The 24,509-nt window shown below is 36.2% G+C and overlaps 1 protein-coding gene across 3 annotated transcripts; it reads right to left on the reverse strand.

The window, feature by feature from the left end:
* Positions 1-5,042: 5,042 nt before the first annotated feature.
* LOC131076198 (uncharacterized) lies at positions 5,043-10,644 on the reverse strand. 3 transcript variants are annotated; one of them, XM_058013250.2, is made up of 2 exons: positions 10,470-10,644; positions 5,043-7,243 (listed from the first exon to the last, which is right to left on the reverse strand). In XM_058013250.2, the coding sequence occupies exon 2, from the start codon at positions 7,200-7,202 to the stop codon at positions 5,481-5,483; it is 1,722 nt and encodes a 573-aa protein (XP_057869233.1). In that variant the 5' UTR covers positions 7,203-7,243; positions 10,470-10,644; the 3' UTR covers positions 5,043-5,480. The 3 variants fall into 3 exon arrangements, with proteins under 3 accessions (XP_057869233.1, XP_057869232.1, XP_057869231.1); XM_058013249.2 differs by having other exon boundaries at positions 5,043-7,270; XM_058013248.2 differs by having other exon boundaries at positions 5,043-7,315.
* Positions 10,645-24,509: the final 13,865 nt, after the last annotated feature.

The following is a 24,509-nucleotide window of genomic DNA, read 5'->3' on the forward strand; positions in this document are numbered from 1 at the left end:
TTGCTCAAAGATGGCATATAAGTATATTGATTGATAGGATTAGTCCCATTATTAACCTGGATGACATTACCATCTTGTGCAACAGTAGACATAATAGAGGATGTGTATGCAGGAATATTGGGTATTGTTGTAGGCATAGGCATTGGTATCTCAACTTGCTTTTTAGGAGTGGTATACTTAAGCACCTGTGACATTCAGTCTATTCATCCTTTATGTGAGCTATGCTATGCAAAATATCCACACCATGTGCATCAACCTGTATCAACTTCCTTAGATTCTTAATCAAGGGGAGTTCCTTTTCGACCAAGAGTTCTCTACTCACAAATTGTTGAAGACCTTTCAATTCCTTGTCAAGCTTTGTCAATTGTTCGTTAGACACTTGTATTGAAGGGTCATCCTCATCATGAGAAGCATGAGGGGAATGATTATCGAGTATGTTAGGCAAGATGTGTTGGATTATGGGAAGATTGCTCTCTTAAGATGTGGTGGGAATAAGTTAACATGCAACTCAGGCTCAACACCATTACTAGTTAAAGCATGAGAAGCCAGGAGTCTATAACTTCTTCTCACATGAATCTTAGATTCAAAACAAAGCAATAAAGGAAAACTAGAGGAAAAAGATAAGGAAATTGGTTTGTGCTTGCAATGCCTTTAATTAATTGACAAAATTTATTACAAGTGTAAATTAAAATGATGTAATCAATCAATCAATTAACTAAATGATATGAAATCATAGCACTGATGCAATTGATTAACCATATGATTAAACTATATGATATACCAATGATATGATCAATTAACCTCTTAAATTAAAATATGGAAGAGCAATATTGTGATGAGTTAAATGAAAGCAAGCAAGTGATAAATTTCAGAAATAAGTGCACATTAATCTGAAAAATTTCTAAATAAAACTTAGATTTGAACATTGAAACCAAAAACAATGCAAAATGAGTCAAGTTCACCAAAATGATTTGGTATCTTAGCTTATAGACACAAACTAAGATCTTCGTCATCCAACAATTGAATCATCCATTTTTCAATTGGGGAACAACTAACAAGCTTCAACTTCAGTCCTAAAGGAGTGCTTAATTGTTCCCTTTTTGAAGGGTTTATGTGATTTGATTATGATTTGATAGGAATATGCAAGACCTAGATAAACTACTAAGAAATTGATAACTTTCAGCATAAACAATGAGATATAGATTTGGAAGTCGACACAATAGTAGAGATTTGGAAATGAGATATAGAGGAACCTATAGCTATGATCTGGAGTGGAATATGTGAGATGCAGGAGCAAGGCGCCCTAGTTTGAGGATGTCTTTGTCAATAGAAGGTTCCAAAATTTGGATCAGAAGGCTCTATAGATACATCTCTCTAAAAATTAACCAAAATGTGTTGGACACTAGAGCAAGGCAATTTAGTCCAAGCGTTTCTCCCTATTCGAAGTTTGAGATTGTATATCGTCATTTGCACTACACTTATGTAACCCTCTCTATTGTTGGATCTACATTTGTGCAAACAAAAAGAGGGAAGAATGTTGTGTTGTATAGGGAATTGCCTAAGTCAAACCTCATGTTGGTGTTTCCACCTCCTGTACAACAATGTTGGATGAAAAGAGAGCTTGTCCTTAGAAAGAACATAAGCTAAAAACCTTAATAGAAATGCTTGAAATGATAAATGATACCTTTCATATGAAGCCCTTGCATTGAAGTCTCACACAAAGCTTGATGTTTCTTGATTGGTGTTAATGGATGCCTTCATCATGCAGGAACGCATAAAACTTGATCATGATTATTGAACTCGAATGTTTGAATCATTGATTGCAGATTTATGCTCAATTGCCTTGAAGATGCTTGATTGAATGTTCATAAGAAATGATATTAAATTTGGATTTATGGACTTAATGTTCAAATGAGAGGGAGTTATATTTATATGCAACTTGCATATTTTCGGATTTAATTTTTGGTCAAGCCCAACATTGGAGAGAACTTTCTCGCCACTTGCAAAGTTGACCGTTGTAATTTCATATTTGGGGCCAAAATGCATGGACAAGGGTGTCGGATGCCCTAATCCCAATATTCTACATCAGAAAACAGTCGTTGAGAAGGAGATTGCACTGAGCTTCCAGAAACAGTCTCGAAACTAAGCACAATCAAAAATGAACCAGACATAACCACCAAACTGAACCAAAGTGAGTGTGAAATTGTAGAGGTATACAATTTACTACGCTACACTTCTCCCCATAAGTACTTTAGTTCTCAATCACCTGTCACCATACACTCACAAGTTGTCAGGAAAGGTGCTCTGATACCATACACTCACAAGTTGTCAGGAAAGGTGCTCTGATACCACTGAAATAATCCTAGGGATTATTATTTGTCTTCACTAAAATGTAGATCAGTATTACAAAGAGATCAGGTAACACCAATCAATCCACCTTAACAATATTATGTAAATCAAATTGCACAGAGATTGTAAGAGCACAAATATCAACTGTTTTCTATTCAACAGGTGAAACACAACAAAGTTACTTCCTTTGTATTTGTCGCTCAATTCACTGAGTAATCGAGAGTTCTGTAACATACAACATTTCAGAGGTAGGAGAGAAATAAATGTGATTTGCCCTAACTGAAAAAATGTCTATCACTGAACTTCCAGATCTAGGTTTGTGTGAATGGATCTTCAACTGATTGTTGCTACAGGTAATCTCCAGCAATCCTCCAAATAACAAATCTAGGCTATTAAAAATTAAAATGATTACTGAAATTGACTACAACTGGTTGGTCATTGGGTTATTCGCCCTTCCTAGAAAGCCTTAATGGCCGGGTTCTGAAACTCATGTCTTTGCTCCTTGAATGACTCAGATTGGCATTGTATAGCTCCAAATAAATTTGTACAGCAACTGACTTAACGTTAATGCCTGAAACATACACAATTTCACCCAGTTCAGCTCAGCTTGCAATCCCTGAGTAGAAATTGCCAAGGAGAGGTATTTGGAGTTTCGTCCAAATACCTCTAGAATGCTAGCACAAGGGTTTTCATCCCAGCACAAGTAGTATTAATGGTAAACTCCCAATCACTACCCTTGAATTAGAAACTGACTTCTATTTATTCCTGAATGCCAAAACAAGGATAGGTCAGCTTTTTATAATCTTAAGTGTTGAGAGAGTTGGCCCTATAGGATAAGGGACATGATAGTGACACAAATTAGTCATTTAATTTATCAACAATGTTTGTAGAAAGGTTTCCCCATTCAGTCTACAAATTTACAATAATACAGCTATGGTGCAAACACTATGGTCCATACATACATACCTTAAGTTATACCTATAGATATATTCCAAACATGTAACTGCATTTATCTTTTTCCATAGCTTAATGAAGACATTTGGTTTAAGTCGGAGCTTCAAGCATATTGCATTTAGATGAGTAGCTTTCGGTCAATTCTTGTGGGCATGTATCCCCGCAATGCTCTTTTTAAGTATTTGAAAACCTTTATTGTGACATGAATCGTTGCCACTTCTACCTTTACAAAGAAAGCATTTGCAGATTTAATTGATAATCATATTTTATTCATATCAGGACAACAATTCACAACAAGATATTTTCCTTTAGTGCCTTGCTCCTCCCTCATAATTGCAACGTTCTTCACCTTTCAACCAGAGATTCAAGTTCTTTAACACCGTAGTACCTGAAGTCAAAATCTTTAGCATATTTTTGTTGGTACAATGCCAAAAAAATTGTTAGTAAAACCTTGCATGCATGGCTTAACAAAGCATCTCATGTTTAACTATTTCTAGCGTGGATTATGTCATATATTCCCCAGTATCTAATGATCGTGCATGTTTGTTTTGTTTTCTTAGAGAACAGATATCACTCAACATTTTTCAGAAAAGAGTTGATATCTATGAAAACTAGACACAAAAAATTATAGTAAATATCTGTCGATTATAACAGGTGTAAATGCCAAGAGTGATCATGATCCTTTCAAGGGGTTCACGCAAAAAGATGTCCACTTTCATTTAGTATCAAAGCCAATTTTCCTTCTATAGTGTCTGGTTTGTTTAATGGATGAAATAAAGCATGTTTAGTGATGCAGCTATAAAATTTTAGCTCTGGGAATTAAGGCCAAGAAACAAGTATTGCCAACTTCAAGTGCCAATAGCAAAACTGCTAACTAGTTCCCATGGTGATTGTTGAACCTAGCAAAGAACAAGTGATGTTTTGGAGAAGATGTACTTAGTATCCTAAAATTGCATTAACTATAAACAAAGTTGACAACTCTCCAGAGGATATGAATGTAGGAACTTCCGCTATCCTAAGTACAACCTGAGTTGGACTGATGGTGGAGGCATATTTTCTTCATAATGGAGGTCCTAGATTTGAATCCATAGGGGAGGGGATTCAGGGTGTTGACCTCAAAACAATATAAGGTGCATGGAAAAACAATCCCTTTGTGGAATGCATAAGGCAGGTCTCATACACCAAATTGGTATCGCACTTGGATGTGCATTAAAACCTACTTTCTTTCTCTCACTTACAGAGTTGTATGTTTAAAAAACCATAAAATGAAAAATATCAGAGACATGCAATACATAAAAAAAGGAATAGCAGTTGGCTCAACAAACTTCTTCAAGCTTCACAAAAATTTGAAGCATTTTGTAAATTCAAAATGCAATATACCCAGCAAATGCTTTAATCAAGTGATTCTGAACTCTCTGCCTCTTGAACATAAAGCCCATCACTAGAACCACTTATATGGAGAGAACGAATGATAGTTGATCGAAAGCAATATACTGTTTGTGTTCAATCAACCTAATCGAAAGAGCAAATGAGATAAGAATAAATATTAATGTCTATAAGAGAACAAAGTAAATGAATGGAACTCAAAAGTGCATTCGTTGCCCCAGAAAATTGCAAGGCTAAAAAAGGACTCCAGGTTCTGAAAACTAACTAAACTCCAAAGCACCAAAACAAAGTAAATATAACTATAGATGAAAAAGGCAAGCTGTATAATGACTGCAAAAAGTTAAAAATAGAACTAAGACACAACCTCAAAAGTACATTATTTCCGGGAATGGTAAAGAACTTGGACCATAACGACAGTGGAATCCAGTGCACAATAACAAAAGCAATTCGGTCTGTCCCAGCTTACTCCAATATTAGGGTCTTTTGTAGTTTATCAGAAATATTTGTGCCAAGGATTCCTCATACATTATACAATAATACAGATAAGAAGCTGACACTCTGGTCAGTACATATATACCTTAAGTTATAACTATAGATCAATTCCAGAGATGTAATTGCATTATCTTGAGTTTCCGGTCAGAGCTTTGGCATATTGCGTTTACATGAAAATACTTTTTAGTGTATTCCCACGATGCTCTATTCTTTTCTGAAAACCTTTATCCTGACACATCAATCTTTACTGCTTATCCCTTCACAAAGAAAGCATTTGCATATTTAATTGACAGTCATTTTTAATTCATATCAGAAAAACAGTTCACAACAATATATTTTCTTTTAGTGCCTTGCTCTTCCCTGATAACTGCAACATCTTTAACCTTTTCAACCAGTGCTTCGAGTTCTTTAACACCATATAACCTGAAGTCGAGATCTTTAGCATATCTTTGTTGGTACAATGCCAAAAAGCTTGTCAGCAAAATTTTACATGCATGGCTTACCAAAAGTTCTTGCAACTCATGTTTAAATATTTCTAGCTTGGATTCTGCCAGATATTCCCTGGTATCCATTTCTACCTGAAAAATAGTTTCTCTGCTCCCATCCTCTTCATCTTGATCACTTCCTCTGTCATCATCTGAACCTTCATCTGAATAATAAGCCAGATTTGCTTCTGTATTATATGCCTCAAAATTATGTATGGTATTGCAATCATGTGGGTTCTTGTATTCCTGTATTCCCTTCCCCTTTCTTGAATTTGCCATATGTTCTTCTCTCCATATCATATCTGTTGGATCTTTGTTGGCAGAATTACCATTCATTTTGCCTCGTCTGCACTTATTTGCAAGCTCTCTTAGACACAGGAACTTCTTATGCCTTTTTCCTTCAATTGTGAGGACATCATCCATCTTTTTAATCAGATTAACCAGCTTATAAGAACCATATTCTGCCAGATATAAAGGTCTTCCAAAAGCTTTATGATACTCAGAAGGAACCCGTACAAGTGGCAAACTTCCTCCATATACATTGACAAGAGTTGCAAGTTGTCTCTTTAAGCCTTGAATGTCACCAGGTTGCACCCACGCAACTGAAGATTCTCCTAAATTTGTTTCATTAAACATTATGTTAGGTTGACCGTATTCTGGATGGGATGATGTTTGTAAATGTGTGCTCGTTGCAGGCAGGACATTAGCTGCCTGATTCCTTTCCATAGAGGAAGATGAATTCACTAGATATGTGCCTTGAGCATTTACAACAGGAGCTGGAAATTTTATGGGTGAAGCCTTGGCACCACTACCAACATTTTTAAGAAATTCTAGTTCTTGTTCCTTGGTGGCAAAAGAAGTTCTCATCAAATCCTCTGTTAACATTTGGTACATTTGGTTTGAATCAGTCTCAATGTTGTACTCATTTTGACGGATCCCAGTGTACAGAATAGCTTCTTCATCATTTTGTAGATTAGATTTGTCACTTGAAAAGAGACCAACATGATAACCGGTCATATCCGGTGCTTGTGTCCAAAACGATTTTGCTGGAACAAGACCTTCCCCTCGAGCCACACTTGGCCAATCCCAAACAAACCGACCAGCATTGCAGAGTGCAGAGGATACACCCACTCTAGCTGGAATAGCAAGCACGACTGTGTAACCTCGCTGACCCAATTTGTGCAATGCCGGAGCAAAATCCACATCTCCAGAAATCAAAAGAATGGTAGAAGGGGGAGGATTATCAAGAGCAAATAAGAACATGTCTACTAAAATGGCTTTATCTGCTGCATCTTTCTTTCCATTGGGAACATCAATAAGGTTTACACCAGTCCTTTGACAGCCTTCTCTAAGTTTGCGAGGAAAGATATTGAAATCTCCATATGCTGAGAACATAGTTACCACTCCTTTAATAACAGGATGTAGCTGCAGAGCCATCCGAATGTTACTTGCCACGTCCTCTGGATGAACATCTGCAGGAACAGGGCAATTTTCTATATCCCATAATATCGTCACAGGCCCTGGCAGCGACCTCATTTGTTCATCAATTGCTTGTGCTAATTCCTGATGTAGTGCATCTACAAATCAAAGTCCACATAACAGACCTGATTTATAATAAATACACTTCTCAGGGATGCTGACAACCATATCTGAAGAGAGAGGACATTTAGTGTATAATGAATGTACCAATGAGAATCATACACAGAGAACTAAACTCTACAGTAAACTTCATTACATTTATGTAAAATCAAATAGTGGTACAAAAAGGCACTGGTGAAATGTGTACATACATGTATAAATGTTGCATAATATACTTGAAGAATTTCCACGGTGGTTTAAACTTTAAAGAGAATATATAAAAGCTAAAACAATTCACAAACCAGCACAGCAATATAAAACAAATTTACATGCAGCATTTTTTTGACACTAGACAAATTTCAAAGTACAAGAACAGGGAGGAAGATATCACAAACAATTATTTCTAGTGGGTCGACATAATATAATTATGCAGGCCAAGAAGTTTATCATAATATTACAGGCCAAGGTTTTGTTAAGTATCACATGCTTTTTCACATTCCTCTCCTAACTCAAAAAATAAAGGCATGGGTATTAAGACAGAAGCAAGTTCAATTCATCATAGAAAACTTAAACATGGAGATTTGTTTTAAAACTTTTATGAATCTTATAGAAAACCATCGAGACAAATCTTGAGCAAGTTAGATCCATGACCATCGTGCTACAAGTAATATAGTTTTGAGAAAGCTCTTGGTGAATTCCTTCAGTGTGGACAACACAAGTATAAACATATAATCACACATATGCATCTGTGATCCCAGCACGACGTTATATTGGCTCATAGTCATAACTATAAATAGCATGAAGATCTAAACCCTTGGGGTAAAGGAGCAAAATATAAAGATGACTAAACCTAGGTGACTTATAGGCATCATTTGACATTCATCATCAACATTCTAGTTGAAATTAAACTCGTGATTCATTGATCAAAGTAACCTGCAACGTCATTCCAAGCCCAACCCAATAATAAAAATAGTAAGGCCTAGTGATAAAGATAAGGAGAGACGAGAAAACAACCTTTAATCCTTCTACCGGTTAAAAGTATCAGATAATTTCTCTTACTCAGAGGCAAATCAAATGTTACAAGGAGAAAAACTACTCTTTGGTCCTCTTTTCTGATCAATCTCCAAGAGAACTTACCCTCCAATCCTTTGAGTAAGAGAACTTACCCTCCCATCCCTTAAGTAAGGGAACAACCAAGCATTCTCTCTTGTGACTTGTCCAACTCTCCCAAGCAATGACCGGACAACCCCTATTTTTCAGAGTCAAAATGGCACTTCGCCAAAATAGGAGGGAGCTTATGTATCCATTTTATGAACCTCCATACACAAACACAATATTCAGAATCTGAACATGTCAACATTCATAAGTTATAACAGTTATGGATTGTCCCCTGTCAACTAAAATCACATAACAACAAGGGGGTTGACCTTGCAGTGCAACAGTTAGTTGCAAGCATCGTTAATGCTATGATTCAGGTTTGAATCCCATCTGGTTGAGCCCTGTGGATGCAGGTTGGAGCAAAGTGGAGAGATAAGGAGCAGACCAGAGAGATAAGGAGTGGAGCAGAGAGATAAGGAAGAAGGAGAGATAAGGAGCGGAGAATGGCAAAAGGAGATATAAGGATGTTAATGCCAAACAATTCTGAGGATGAGGTCCCTCAAAAATGTGGCTTCACTGGTTCATAGCTCCAGTCAAAAGCATATAAGGGTGTTAATGTCAAACAATTCTGAAGATGTGGTGTGTAAATGTCAAACAATTCTGAAGATGTGGTCCCTCAAAAATGTGACTTCACTGGTTCATAGCTCCAGTCAAAAGCGTTTACATCTTTGGCCCCTTACCAATCCAAAAAAAAATCACATAACAACAAAATACAAAAGACACTTTGAAAAAATAAGTTTGTAAGAAACTACAGAAAAGGATCATCACCAAACAACTGGAAAAGACTATCAGGCATCCCTTAAAATATTTGATATATTATCAAATGAAATTCAAAGAAATGAGATTGAAAATTTCAGCAGGAAAGTCCTCCTTTTCAACAACCATGTTTGGGATCCCTATTACTTGCTGCAGTGGCGTTGCCTGTTTATCACATGCTCTTGGAAAGGATTCCATAATCACGTCTTCAACAGTCAACAGATTAGTGAGAGCCTCATTTCAATAGGGTCTCATGGAAGAAAAACGTGTAAGTTCTCCATGGTATCATCCTCATCCATTCAGAATGATATCCTGCAAGAAAGGGAATACTTGGAGCTGGGAAAGACTTAAGAGCTTTTCAATATTCTCCATATTGGCTTTCCTGGATGCTATATTTGTTCCTGCCCATAAACTCAGGCAGCATTTCAACATGATGACTGTATTACTTCTGCAAGTTTTCTTTCTCAAAACTCCCTCTCTCTGTTCTCTGTTGCATCTCCTGAAATTGCATGGCCAGGTCTGGTAGGGTACCTTTTATCCTCTAGAAAACAGGACACTGGCTGGCTGACACACAAATAAGAATAGGCTAAACATAATGAACAGAGGCACCAAAACCAACAATAGAAGAGGGGAACAGCTCAGCCTTCTTAAGGATACTGAGGATAACTTTTCGGTCTACGAAGATGACAGTACTCTCATCAGGCATTGAATCATATACGGTACTCACACTCTTGGAAAGGATGGCCTTAATCATGCCATGGTCAAAGAGTCACACTTGACACACAGTAATTACCTAAAAGGCCTGATTTGGGTAAGCCTCCAACACCTAGCCAATAAAAAAAATTAGCAATTTTACCCCGTGCAGATCCCTTACCCTTAGAGATTTGTTCCTTTCTTCATACTTATGAAGAGAAGACAAAGTTTTGCTGTTAAGGTCAATGGTATTATTCTCCAATACTCCCCATTGAATCGAAACAGACCCCATCTTCGACCCGGTGCTAACACTTGCGGGAAAATATATACCACTCACATTAAAAAAAAAAAAATCATTTGGATACTACTTTGATTTGCTTAGAACACAACCCCAGTATATTTTATATGCTGATGAGAAGCATACACAACAGTATGTTCTACAGGCAAATATAATTTTCAGTTGCAATTAAGATAGCTAGAATAAGTGGCGAAAACAACTGGAACTTAATTTAGGCATTCGTCATTAATTTCATCTATCGTAGAATCAGATCATTCCTAATCATCCAACAAAAAATGCAAAGATTGACGGGCCTTAAAAAAAATAGCTCAGTGAATTACCTGTCTAGTTAAAGAGGATGCATGTCCAGTCCATTGTGTGCAGCTTGCTATCAGTTTCCCAAGAACTACCGCCCTTCGTTTAATGTTGAAACTCGAAAGTGACATTCACCACAATTTAGCTGGTCAGGGGCTCAAGAGGCCGCCATACTGTTTTGAGCACAAAATGCAAGTGATGTGCATACACATTGTGTATATATAGGTTTGGAGACGTGACCGGCTTTGTGTTTTTTTCCTCTTTTTAGGGCGTGTGCCACGTAGAAGATTATTTCCCACAAGATACACAAAATTATATCGTGTATTAAAACTAATTAAATTTCATTTAATTTTGAAATAATAATGGGTGGTATAAGATGATGCTGAATAAATTAACTAAATAAGGAAATGAAGTTGAGAATAATTTGTGGTTTAAGGAAAAACAGCCATAGAAGTTAAGATTTTGAAAAGAAAACAAATATCTAAATTTTTTGATGAATAGTAGCCATTTTCATTAATTAAGGTAGAATGTTTAAATTACAAGTTCATAACATTATATAAGTGGAGAACAAATTAAGCAATAATTACAAAAAAACTTAGTAATAGGAAGAAGGTATTGGTCTTCGCAGTTACCTCGCCTCAATAGATGTCTTTGCTTTCTTCAAAAAATATGAACCGAAGAGAGTGGTGTCTCCTTTTTCTTTAGATTCCTCTTGCTATGGTTTTACACACTCATTTATAACCAAGCACTTCATTACAAGGAGATTGCAAGTGCTAATTGAGGAAACTTGCCTTAAATATAAGGGGACCCACCCACACCTCTAAGAGGATGACATAGAGTGGTAAGTAGATATGGTAGTCTAGAGGAGTCCAACCATAAAACAAACCTAATTGGAGGCAAAATAAAACCTCTCCATCTATTGTGAGTGACTTTTAGAGGATTCTAACCAACCACATTATCACCTCTATTGAAGGATCTAGCATTAGTAGGTGAATAGAAAGGAACCCTAGTAATAGTGCAAGTAACATTCCCCTAATGATTCAATATTCCCCTAATGATTCAATAGGTTGTTTCACTTCAAGGGACAACTTATAAGCCTAAACTTGTATATGTGTTAGCACATTAGAAACCACCAACAATTTGGTGTAAGTAGCTAAATTGGAATTGACATTAGAATTGTTAATATAGTAAAATTATTATATTTTCATATTCAAAAAAGAATTTCCAAATTGAAAGCATGTCATAGCTAGGAGAATCTATTAAGGAATTTGGATTCGACACCTAATAGAACTATTCCACATGAAAGGCCCAAGTTGAAATGATTAAAAGAAGTTGTGAATCCATTGCTAGGCATTATGTGCATAGGAAAAAAATAAAAAAATGTAAATGAGTTTTTATTCGCCCACAAAGTGTGCATCTAGGATTGCAAACCCCCAAATAAATTAGGCAAGTTCCTATAGGAAGGTTATAATATAATAAGCCCCATGTGCACAATGCCCACTTGTTCCTTACCTTGGGACATTTATATTTAGCATTGTATTTTGTGTATTTTGAGATACTAGATGATTTATTGATGATCGCATTTCCATGTGTATATGATGTATGTGATATTATGTGTAATGCCCACCAAAATACCCTAGAGAAACTAAACAATAACAAGCAAATGGAGATAAAATTTTTTCTTAATTAACATCTAATAACAACTAATGCAACACATAACATCTCCATCTATTTACATTCATTAACCAATTAACCAATATGAACATACATCATTGCTCATTTCACCAAATAATGCAAGCAGAATTAACATAACATCATTAACCTTTCCTTAGGGTACTTCAACATCATTACTTAATTCATTACCACAATAACATACTACACACATGATAGGTATATTTCATCTTACTTTATTGCATCATATTTTAATCCTCTAACCATGAGATATGCAACCTACAACATTACTTATTCCTCATGATATGCATAATTTCCTTTCTGCCACTGCATCTATATGAATCATTCATCTTTACTAAATCTAATTAACACCTTCTAACATATTCATTTATTAATCTATGAATATTCCTCTTTCAAGATTATTTTACATTCTAACTTGCCTCTAAACATTCCATGAAATAATACAACTGAACCATAATGCAAATCCATTCTATTCCAACTATAATCCACTTATATCCATGATTCATAAGATCACATCTCTTCCATAGTACAATTACATCCCCAATGTTTCATTACAAATGTGACTTAATTATAATTTCAACTACAATTCATCTTATAAACACAAGTACATTAAATACATCATGAGCATAGCTCCTTCTACTACAATAATCCATCTACTATATACAAGAATATTACATTACATGCATTCCATCTTATCCATTACATAAATCTGCTACAAGGTACATCCATAGTCCATCATGAAGAAGAATCCACATCCACACAAGAAGAATCCAAGAGAACATCCCAATGGCTAAAAAGAACCAACCTCCCAACCATGTGGAACCAAAGGAACTACCCCCCATGCTAGGAGATGACACAAGGTCCCAACATACACTCTAAACCTAAGCTGAAACCTATAACCAAAGAGACTAACCACACAAGGACTCTCGTGCAAGAACTTACACAATACAACAAGAATAAACTCCCAGAGGCGTACAAATCATCATCCAATAAGCATAATCGTAAATCATAAAGGGGAACACATGTAGGAGTGGAGTATCATCACATGCCATCCTCAAAACATAATAACACAAGGCACTAGCCTGATGGACATGTGGAGCCATCTCAACCTATGAGAGACTAAGGGAGATTAGCTTACCATCTTCACGACCTTCTCATGCTTATCCTAAAACATCCTCCCTAGGACTAAGTCATGAGGCTCAAATCAATTTATCATCTTTATTAATTAATCTAGCTACCCAACCCATCAATTATTAGGTTATCACTTATTACAAATCATGGTAAACTCCAATGTACCCTGGTGTTCTAGACTTCATGCATCCTTACAAGGAACCTCATGCAAGCCTATCTCTCGTGACCCCGGTCATCACAAGGAAGCCCACTCCTCCTAACATGGTCCAATAATAAATCACAAGAGGCTCTAAACCAAGTAGGAAAAGAACATTCATATGGAGCCAATAACTTCCACACATACTCTCACAACATATGCAAGGCTACAACAACATCAAGGATAATAAAATGAGCCTCTTGGCCAGCAATAACAAAGGCATATCAAGCCATCAAAATCTGCCATTAAATAAAAGATAACTTCACACCAAGGCCAACTCACTTCTGGTCCAAAACAATATTATAATCATCTCAAATATTCATGGCTTATCAACATGGAAGAGGATCCATAACATCCACAATGACATAGAGAAATAAATAGACTTAAACCATCAAAATACATCAAAACTGATCAAACCCAAAACTGGAAAATATTAACAAACCTCAAATAAAGCCTTTGGTACAAAAATCAACTCGAGACAATACCTCAAAAATGACCAAAACTGAGAAAACATAGAACACAAACAGTTTAGCGCTTTTATCCCATAGAACAATGTTTTCATCCTGTAGGACAACGCAAACATTTCCAAAATCGCGCATACATCTTCTAAGACATCGCATGCATTCACATATTCGTGCTTATGCCTTCTGAGACAACACTTATGTTGTGTCGAGCAACACAAACATAATACAAAACAATGCTTTTACACATTTAAACAACGCATTTACATATTTCACATGGAAAACTCAGAAAACTTACGACAGAAAAATAAACTCCAAACTTAAACAAAGGGGCTCAAAAAACACATGAATAGAGACTCCCAGAAACAAGGAATACTTAGGTATAAACAAGGTAAATAAATTCAGACTATAACTCAAGATCCAACCAAAATTTCTTCACGACAAAATGCATTTAGACCCTTTCAAACTCACAGATAAACCAATGAGACTAAATCCAACCACTTTCAGACCAAAAGACTCTCAAGGGGAAAAATATCCATTCAACTCCCATACAAACAAAAGATTCATCAACCAGATATTTTCACAAGAATTTCACAAAGCCGAGAGACGAAATGCATAGGAAAAACCAAATATATTTCTCCAGCAACTATATGAAAACTCTTATAACATAAAGTTTCTTCCCCAAATATTAATCTCCAACAATATTAAAACTATAGAATAACATAATATTTCAACCCAAGCCCAAAACACTTGCAAACACAATGCATACACAGAGAAACCATTGAAATCAAAATGCAAAAGTAAAGAACTCCAACCTGCAACCTGAAGTGATGGAATGAAGCTGAAGAAGAGCTCCCACAAAGCCAAACCAAAATCCAACCAAGCTCCAGCCAAAACCAAGAGTAAAAGAAATTCAAAATCAAGGAAGAATGCTTGCTGGAAAAATTTCCAGAGAGTAGCCAACCCGAAAACCATCATAGGAATGAAAATAAAAAGCAACAATAATCCAAAAACCCTAGCCTCAATCTCGGCCAAACAAATTATTTCATTTTAGAATATATTTTACCAACCCACGATATATTATAATTTATTCTCCCATTTTGAATTTAGCCAATGAGAGTAAAGGGTAGGTATAGTAAATATAAAATGTACTTATCCAGCTAAGTGGGAATGTTTTATTATTATTTTAATTTAATGTGTTCATACACCCCACTTAGAAAATAAAAGTCTAACTATTAAATAAACATAAGCTATAAATAAATAATCCAAATGCGGATCAAAATTAAATAAACCACAAGCTAATAAAATAAAATAAAGAACCAAATAAATATAAGATATCAAATAAATACTAAACCATAGAAAATCAAATAAATAATTAAACAATCAAATACCATTTAAGATTAAATCACAAATATAAAATAAATATTAGACAACAATAAGACTTATCAAATATTAAATAATCATAAAATCAATAAACGATAATTATCAAATAAATATAAATGCCAAATAATTAAATATTCAAAACTAATAAATTAAATACATTAAAATAAACATTACTAAATATAAAACCACACACCAGGAGCCACATAATTACTCTAACATAATCAAGTAAATCAACCGGCATAAACCGAACTCACAATACCAAGAAGCCCAAGCTTACTAATTGACATGGCGAATTATGCCAGGATGTTGACTACTCATGATGAACAACTTAGACCTAGAGTATGTGAGAGGAACTCATGCCATCTTCGTGATGAATACTAAGAGGGGGGGTGAATTAGTATACCAAAAACTACTGTAATCAATCTTTTAAATAGTTTAGCAGATAACCGGTGCAACAGATTCACTAATAAACTAGTTAAGATAAGTGCAAACCAAATAGCAAACAAAGCATTCACCCACAAGAGCACAATCACCATAACACAAGATATTTGACGTGGAAACCCAAATGGGAAAAACCATGGTGAGCAGAAACTCACAAGTAACTATCTGCAGAATAGTAACCAGATCGGTTAAGGTCATACAATGTTCTTTACCAAAACAGATCCTGTTAGGAATCTAGATCTTTGTTAGGAGATAAGTCCTGTTAAAGATTACCTTGTTAAAGGATTTCAGATCCATAGTTGTGAACCACCTTGTTAGAGGATTTACAAAGGCTTTGCTGGGCCTACCCGGTTAAGGGTTTCAGACTTGTCGAAGATGTAAGTAATCAACAAGTGAATGATCTAGATGCTAGCACAGTATGCTTAATTAGATCCTTGACAGCTCCTTGTTAATGCATTTTAGCATTACTTTAGTCTTCAATATCTCCACACTCTATCTCTTCACACAGACCTAATCTACTCTTTGATGATCACACATAACCTTTTTTATTCTATATCTCACACATGCAAACCCTAGACATGATGTCCTTATAAAGGAATTCGATTTCATGTCGGTCCAATAGAACTAGACTACAAGTTCCTAGGTACAGTGCATCTAGACACATTTGGTAACGCGACACAAACACACCACCAAAGTGTCGGTGGATGATAACTCATCACACATTACAGTAATATCAGTTGGTAACTCATCACATATATATATCGGTTAATGCAATATACTGATTACCGGTTGTCAAAAATGAAGACTGGAAGATCGTGGTATCCCGATCAAAAGTTAACTACCGCTTGAGTCCTTCGTACCGCTTGAGATCCTCGAATCGCTTGGGGTCTTCATACCGCTTGGGATATTCAGTCAATCTATGACTGGTAAACCATCTTCTGCAAAATACCAATAGTCTAAAGACTATTCATTCAATAATACACAATACCAATTGGAACAATTACCGGTTGAGCATAACTCATACATCAAGAAAGTGTGTGTCCATCAATGACAATCAAAACATCATCAAAAAGCCAACAATCTCCCCCTTTGGCATTGATGGCAACACTTAGGAAAATTTTGACATCTAAGTGTTTTTACAACAATAACACAAAAGATGCTACAATCAAAATTACTCCCCCTAAGCATATACACTACCCCCTTTGCAAAAATTACAAGTAAGTGCATAAACATTCACCAAAATTTTAATGTTTGTACACTACTCCCCCTTTGCCAACAATGACAAAGTAATGCAAACTATCCTTTTATAAAATAACACAGAGTAGATGTTCATGACAATAAGGAATGAAATTTCTCAAAAACAGATTTAAAGTTCTGCACAAAAATCTTCATGTCCAATGTCCATGACTCAAGTAATGAGGTAGCAACCTCACTTTCAGTCTTCATCTGGAATGCCAGTTCTTCCATTGTATCGATGGTACTCATCTCTTGAGTTACTATGATAGCTTCCAAGTTGAGAAAACATCTCCGAAGAACCTGTAGTTTAGGTAATAGGAGCAGTTGAAGCTCCTGCAAATCTTGAGTCTGGTTTCTGATCTCTAAGTCCATCTTGGCAATATGATGCTGAAAATGATGAACAGTTTGTCCATAGGCAGTGAATAAATCATAGGGCATCTTGAAGTTGTTGACATATTCCTATAACTTCGATTGGAGTTGAGATTTCTATTTGAGCACATCTTCACAAAACAGATGGGGTTGGCAGATTTTACTCAAAAGTAATTTACCCTCACCCATAGCAACACTGATATCATTCTATTGCTTCAGTAGTTATATCCTGAGTTCATTCATGTTCTTGACTAAGGCAATATTGAGTGCCTTTTCATGGTTCTTTCTTGCAATTGCTTGAGCAACATCTTCCAAGCATTGTACCTGGTCCTCTACTATGGTACAAAGAAGTTTGAGCTTGGATAGAGAGGAGTCAGTACTGGGAATTAGACTAGTAAGGGTGTCAACTACAATTTGTATGACATCCTATTCTTTCTTCTTCCACAATTCTTCTAGTCTCTCTTGTGCAAGTTTGATGCCTTGAAGTAGCTCAGACTCATCTGTAGATTAAGTCAGACATGCAAGAGTTAGATCAATAGGACTGGTGGAATCAACCTGCTTGGTTTGATCATCGGTTTCCTTAGGAGTCTTCCCTCCTTCTTTGGTCTTGATCTCCGCTTGTTTTCTCTTCTCTGCTTCCTTCTCCTCTTCCACTCTTTTCTTTTCTTCTTCTTTCTTCTTCTTCGACTCTTTCTTTTTCTCCTCTTCTTGTTTCTTCTCCATTTCTTCCTTCTTCTTATCCTTTTCCTGCTTTTTCTTCTCTTCCTCCTTCTTCCTTTCTTCTTCCTTCATCTTGTCTTCTTCTCTCTTCTTCTCTTCTTCTTTTCTCTTATCTTCTTCTCTCTTATTCTCTTCTTCTTTTCTCTTATCTTCTTCTCTCTTCTTCTCTTCTCTTCTTCTTTTCTCTTATCTTCTTCTCTCTTTGCTTTTTCTTCTTGTTCTTTCTCTGCTTTCTCTTTGTCAAGAGTGACATCCTCATTATCTAATGCATCAACATCAATAGGGTCAATTTGTTTTGTCACTCTTTCACCTTGACTGTCAAATACCTCATCCGGTTTGCCTGAGGATAGGTCAGGTTCTTGATCAACCTTCCTAGTGGCTTCAGATACTTGGTGTATTTTGACAACAGCTTTAACATGTATGTGTGTATCCTTTTCTACTTTAGAAGTTTTACCTTCTAGTAGCCCGAGTCGCCTCCTTCTCATAAAGAAGATGCCTTTGTTCTTATCCATAATTTCAAATAACTCAGAATTTGAAGCATCGGGAAAGTGTTGTGCAAAAATTTTCCCCTAATCTTTTGTTCTCTCTCAATGGCAATGCGCCATTTATTATCCAAATAATCATACAAAGAATTTGGAGTAACATAATTAATCTCAGAAGGCGACCGATCATTAATACATAAATATTTAATGACCTCCTGTTCTACCTCCTCTTTCTCACTATCACTAAAATCAAAATATTCCTTTAAATCATCAAGCACTTTCCTCCTAATATTATTTATTGTCCTCTGACAATGTGTCATTGGTTTATAAGAGGTAATATCTATATTTACCGGTGCAAAAGTTGTTGGTGCATTACCGGTAGACTTCAACTTTTTGCTTGACTACCTTGACTTCTTTGTTTCAACCTTCAGTTCAGTGTCCTCTGACTCCGGTGAGTGATTCCTGGTTTTCCGCTTCCTCTCGAATACTTTTGCCAGAATAATCTCAGGTTTCTTTTTGGCTGGTGATCACTTGGTCACTTTCAGTCTGGCAAATGTAACCGGTGCAGATACCGATGGCACTGCTTTGCCCTTTTTCTACTTCAGTTCCTCAATCAGTGTGACCCTCTCCAAGTAGGTACCGGTTCTTTTCTTATATGCATCTAGTGGTGAGGTAAGTAGGATAGAGGCATACCTGATCAATAAGTCATTCGCCACTTCATACCCCATAGGGCCAACTACTTCCTTTCTAGGTTCCACAGCTTCCATTATGTAGTCATCTGTCCTTATTGTGAAGCAAATGTCATCTTCATACTTCTTCACAATATCACCAGATATCCTTATTCTCTGGTTCATCTTTTGTTTGAATTCATCAAAATACTTATTTAGAACCTTAGGATATGCAGTTCCCACTACTTGTAGACTCTCCTTAATCTGTCTGGAAACCAGTAGGTCAGTAGACCATTGAACATCACCTACTCCAGGGAAATAACCTTGAAAATAGAAGAATAGACCGACCATAAGTTGGCCAAACTTGAACCTTGGTGATTTGTATTGTTTGATGGATTTCAGATTCACCAACAATTGCTTCTATAAACAGGTACATAGGTCAAATTTAGTATCTTCCTTGATCATCCTGTAAGCAGCATTCACCACAACAACAGGGACAAAATTCATTTTGCTGGCATAAAATATCTTGTAACCAATCACCATGCAAGCATATTTTACCAAATCATCTTTAATGGTGTTGATGGTCATTGCCCATTGGTCACTCACAAAACCGATGAGCTCTGTCATTTTAGTTTTGGTGACCTTCCATAGAGCTGGTACTTCTCCAACATTGTAGAATCCGGTGACGGCATGAACCGCTTCCAGTGTGATGTCATGGGTCCGCTCGAGATACATCTTGTCACCATGCACTCTGTTGAGGATAATGCGAATATGTTCTTCTGTAAATTCTTCCAGAAAGTATACTGCATTGTGTAGTTTCATCTTCTCGAGGATGCTATACTCTGGTTTGATCTTCTTGTCATCTCCACAGAATAGACTTAGCTAGAAGTGAATTACTAGGGATCCTAGGTCTTCCAACTTACAGTCTATATACCCTGAAATATCTTCCTCAACAATAACTTCGACAGGAATTTGAGATAGGGAATTGTATCTCATTTTCTTTTGAAGAAACTCAAGTGTATCTACAGGTGCACTAGAACTAGAATGAGATGCAGAAGCCATAACCAAATGATAAGAAAGAATTTTCAGAAAATACCTTTACAATCTGAAATTTAGGTTTTCCAATATAGCGCACAGTTCACCACTTTGGTTGGTAGTTCACTGCTTAGTGTTCTTCACTGATTGCTTGAAGATGATTGCAAGATTTTGCATACGATTTCTCCAAAATGCTAAACAAATTGCTCTGGTTGCTCTGCTCTTGAAGATTCTTCTTTCGTAAACAGATAAGTGAAATGACAACGAAAACCCTTTTAAACAAACTCTCACTGACCATAATAAATGCATCATTGCTAGGGTACAAACCCTAATTTTGCCTTTTACTACTTCATATCTTCTGTCGACTGACAGATAACATATACTGGTAAAGGTCTTTACCGATATAAACTGGGGGTTCGAAATATTTCACCAATATGTTCCCCCTAAGATTTTCTGAAGCTCAGTTTGCCGGTTCAGAGACTTCCACACTAGGTGCAGAAGCAGGTTCATCCTGTGACTCTTCTTCTGATTTCTTTTTCCAAGTTTTATTCATTTCCACCTGAACGGTTTCAACATCAATATTCCCTTCTAGAGTGATCAGTATATCACCCGATAGGTTCTTTCTCAGTTTGCAAGTTCTGGCAGTGTGTCCCGATTTGTTGCAATGATAACATACCATTCCAGGTGTTCTCCATGGTCTGTTATCCATACATCCATTCTTCCTTCTGCATGTTGCAGCAGTGTGACCGCTACCATGATAGATCAAACAAGTTGCTCTCCAACTAGTTGCCGCTTGATAACCAATTGACCGATGGTCATAGGTATTGTACCGGTTGGGATTCTGGTTCACAGGAAGTTCCAGAATAACTCCTTGAGTCCTTGGAGGATATCTCCTAGTGTTGTGCAAAACCGACCTGCATTCAAATGCTCTATGCCCAAACTTGTTGCATGCATAATAGTTTCCATTGAATCTATTGGATCTAGGCATATTATTGTAGGCCTTGCTTCTACACACATTGGCAGTATGTCCTTCTTTGAGACAATTAAAGCAAATAGGTTTAAATTTTTGCTTACCTTTATCCTTGGATGTTGGTTGCTTCTTTGATGCTTCAGCTTTTGTTCCAGAGGTCTCACCTTCCTCATACCCAGAGAAACCAAGTCCAGTGGTATCCTTTACTGGTTTTGCCGATTCCAACTTTTGCTCTAGCTTGGCAGTACTCTGATTGAATTTGGCAAGTATTTCCTTTGACTCAGTAAGTTCCTTGGAAATAGCAACATTTGATTCCATCAAGGTTGTATTCTCAGAAATAGCCATGTTTAGTTCACCTTGCATTTCTTCTTTTTCCACTTTACTCTCCTGGAGATGAGCGGTAAGAGTACTGATTTCTTGCTTTAGCTTGGAGATCTCATGATCTTTGTGTTTTACTAGATCTTCAGCTTTCCTTCTATTCTCAAGCTCTTGACACATTCTGATAGTCAATCCTTCCAACTCTCTTCTCAGGTTGGCTTTAGATTCATTCAGTTTTTCAACTTCTTCAACTAGGGCGTCCATGTTAGCTTCATTAGAAGAGCTATTTTTAGTGAGTTCCATCAGTTTCTCAACATGCTCTCTTCTCTTGGCCAAAGAGGCTTTATACTTGACTTTGAGTTCATCATAGGCTCTCTCAGTCTGAGTGCGATGATGAGTAAGTTCCCTCACACTGTATTCCCCCATATCTCCTTCCAAGTGGTTAGACTTATAGAAAGGTTGGCTTTGATACCAATTGATGAATACTAAGAGGGGGGGGGTGGGTGAATTAGTATACCAAAAAATACTGTAATCAATCTTTTAAACAGTTTAGCAGATAACTGATGCAACATATTCACTAATAAACCGGTTAAGATAAGTGCAAACCAAATAGCAAACAAAGCATTCACCCACAAGAGCACAATCACCATAACACAAGATATTTGACGTGGAAACCCAAATGGGAAAAACCACGGTGAGTAGAAACTCACAAGTAACTATTTGCATAATAGTAACCAGATCGGTTAAGGTCATACAATGTTCTTCACCAGAACAGATCTTGTTAGGAATCTAGATCTTTGTTAGGAGATAAGTCCTGTTAAAGACTACCTTGTTAAAGGATTTCAGATCCACAGTTGTGAACCACCTTGCTAGAGGATTTACAAAGGCTTTGCTGGGCCTACCCGGTTAAGGGTTTCAGACTTGTCGAAGATGTGAGTAATCAACAAGTGAATGATCTAGATGCTAGCACAATATGCTTAATTAGATCCTTGACAACTCCTTGTTAATGCATTCCAGCATTACTTCAGTCTTCAATATCTCCACACTCTATCTCTTCACACAGACCTAATCTACTCTTCGATGATCGCACATAACCTTTTTTATTCTATATCTCACACATGCAAACCCTAGACATTATGTCCTTATAAAAGAATCTGATTTCATGTCGGTCCAATAGAATTAGACTACAAGTTCCTAGGTACAGTGCATCTAGACACATTTGGTAACGCGACACAAACACACCACCAAAGTGTTAGTGGATGATAACTCATCACACATTATAGTAATACTGGTTGGTAACTCATCACAGATATATACCGGTTAATACAATATACCGATTATCGGTTGTCAAAAATGAAGACTGGAAGATCGTAGTGTCCCGATCAAAAGTTAACTACCGCTTGGGTCCTTCGTACTGCTTGAGATCCTCGAACCGCTTGGGGTCTTCATACCGCTTGGGATCTTTAGTCAACCTGTGACCGGTAAACCATCTTCTGCAAAATACCAATAGTCTAAAGACTATTCATTCAATAATACACAATACCAGTTGGAACAATTATCGGTTGAGCATAACTCATACATCAAGAAAGTGTGTGTCCATCAATGACAATCAAAACATCATCAAAATGCCAACACTCCGAACCACATAAGCCATTGGAACTAAAGACACACTTAGACTCGTGAAGCTAGGTGGAGTCGATGTCTGGTACTTGCAAAGTCCTGCAACCACAAAATGACAAAACCACATATACATATACATATATAGAACAAGCAAGTGATAGAGAATCACGACGACACATCCCACTCACAATGAGTGATGTGGAATCGTCTCTATCATGAAGACAATCAAACAATAGTCAAACACATCTCATAAACATCTCATCAAATGTAATCATGAAGTAGGGTTAGCATAATCATAATCATCATCAAAACCATGATAAATCTAATCTATCAATAATCCACCACATAGTGAGTATATAAAATCCATCGAATACATATATCATCAAATCACATGATCAATAATGATAGTACCAACATCCATATAGATCATCAAAACATCATGTGTCCAATAGTGTCCAACATCAATAATAAGTAACTGAAGCACATGAGTAATCATCATCCAAATCATCAAATATAGTCTAGATAAGTCTATCAAGCATAATATAAAAGTCAACTCTAGTCAAAATAGGTCAAATCAAGGGTGGGCACTACATTATGCCTCATTGGTTGTTTTTGCATCGCTTTGCTATTGTATATTGAGCATGTGTGCTCTATGTATGCTATGAGGATGCAGGGATATGATTTTTTTGCCTAATTTTACAAGTTTGAGTTATTCCCCAATGATGGTTATTTTGGAGATATCGCATTGGGCCTTGTTCATCAATTGTTCTCTATCATTCTCAAATTGAATGTGAGGAATGTCATGCATGACCCTATGTAAAATAAAATCCTAATCGAAGTCAATTCTAGAGTTCTTTTATGTTGTAGGTTACCCATTATTGTGTGTTTTAATTTGTTAGTTTAATTCTCATTTACACGTCAATATGTTTTGATGAATTAATTATTGGGTTCTAATTAGTTAAATATTTTTGTTAAGATTGAGAAAAGGAAAAATGATTTTTAGTTGATTTACTAAGAAATTATATTTTAATTGGTTGCCATTAGTAAATTTATATCTTGAAAATATTTCATTGGAATATGAAAGTATTGATTAAATTTAATTAGTTTATTTTAAAATTGTTGTGAGAAAATATTGAATACTTTATTTCGTTCATATATTATTTTGGAAAAATAATGAGAAAAATACGAATAAAGGTAAAATTAAAAAAAATTAAATTAAAAAAGGAAATTAGAAAATAGGCACAAAGGAAATTAATTTGGGCATTTTAATTTATTTTTGTTTTTGGATGGAAAATTAACTCTCCAACCCTCTCCCTTTTAAAATTGTTGGAGATTGCTTATCTT

This window comes from Cryptomeria japonica, chromosome 3, assembly GCF_030272615.1.
Source record: "Cryptomeria japonica chromosome 3, Sugi_1.0, whole genome shotgun sequence".
In the NCBI taxonomy this organism is placed as follows: domain Eukaryota; kingdom Viridiplantae; phylum Streptophyta; class Pinopsida; order Cupressales; family Cupressaceae; genus Cryptomeria; species Cryptomeria japonica.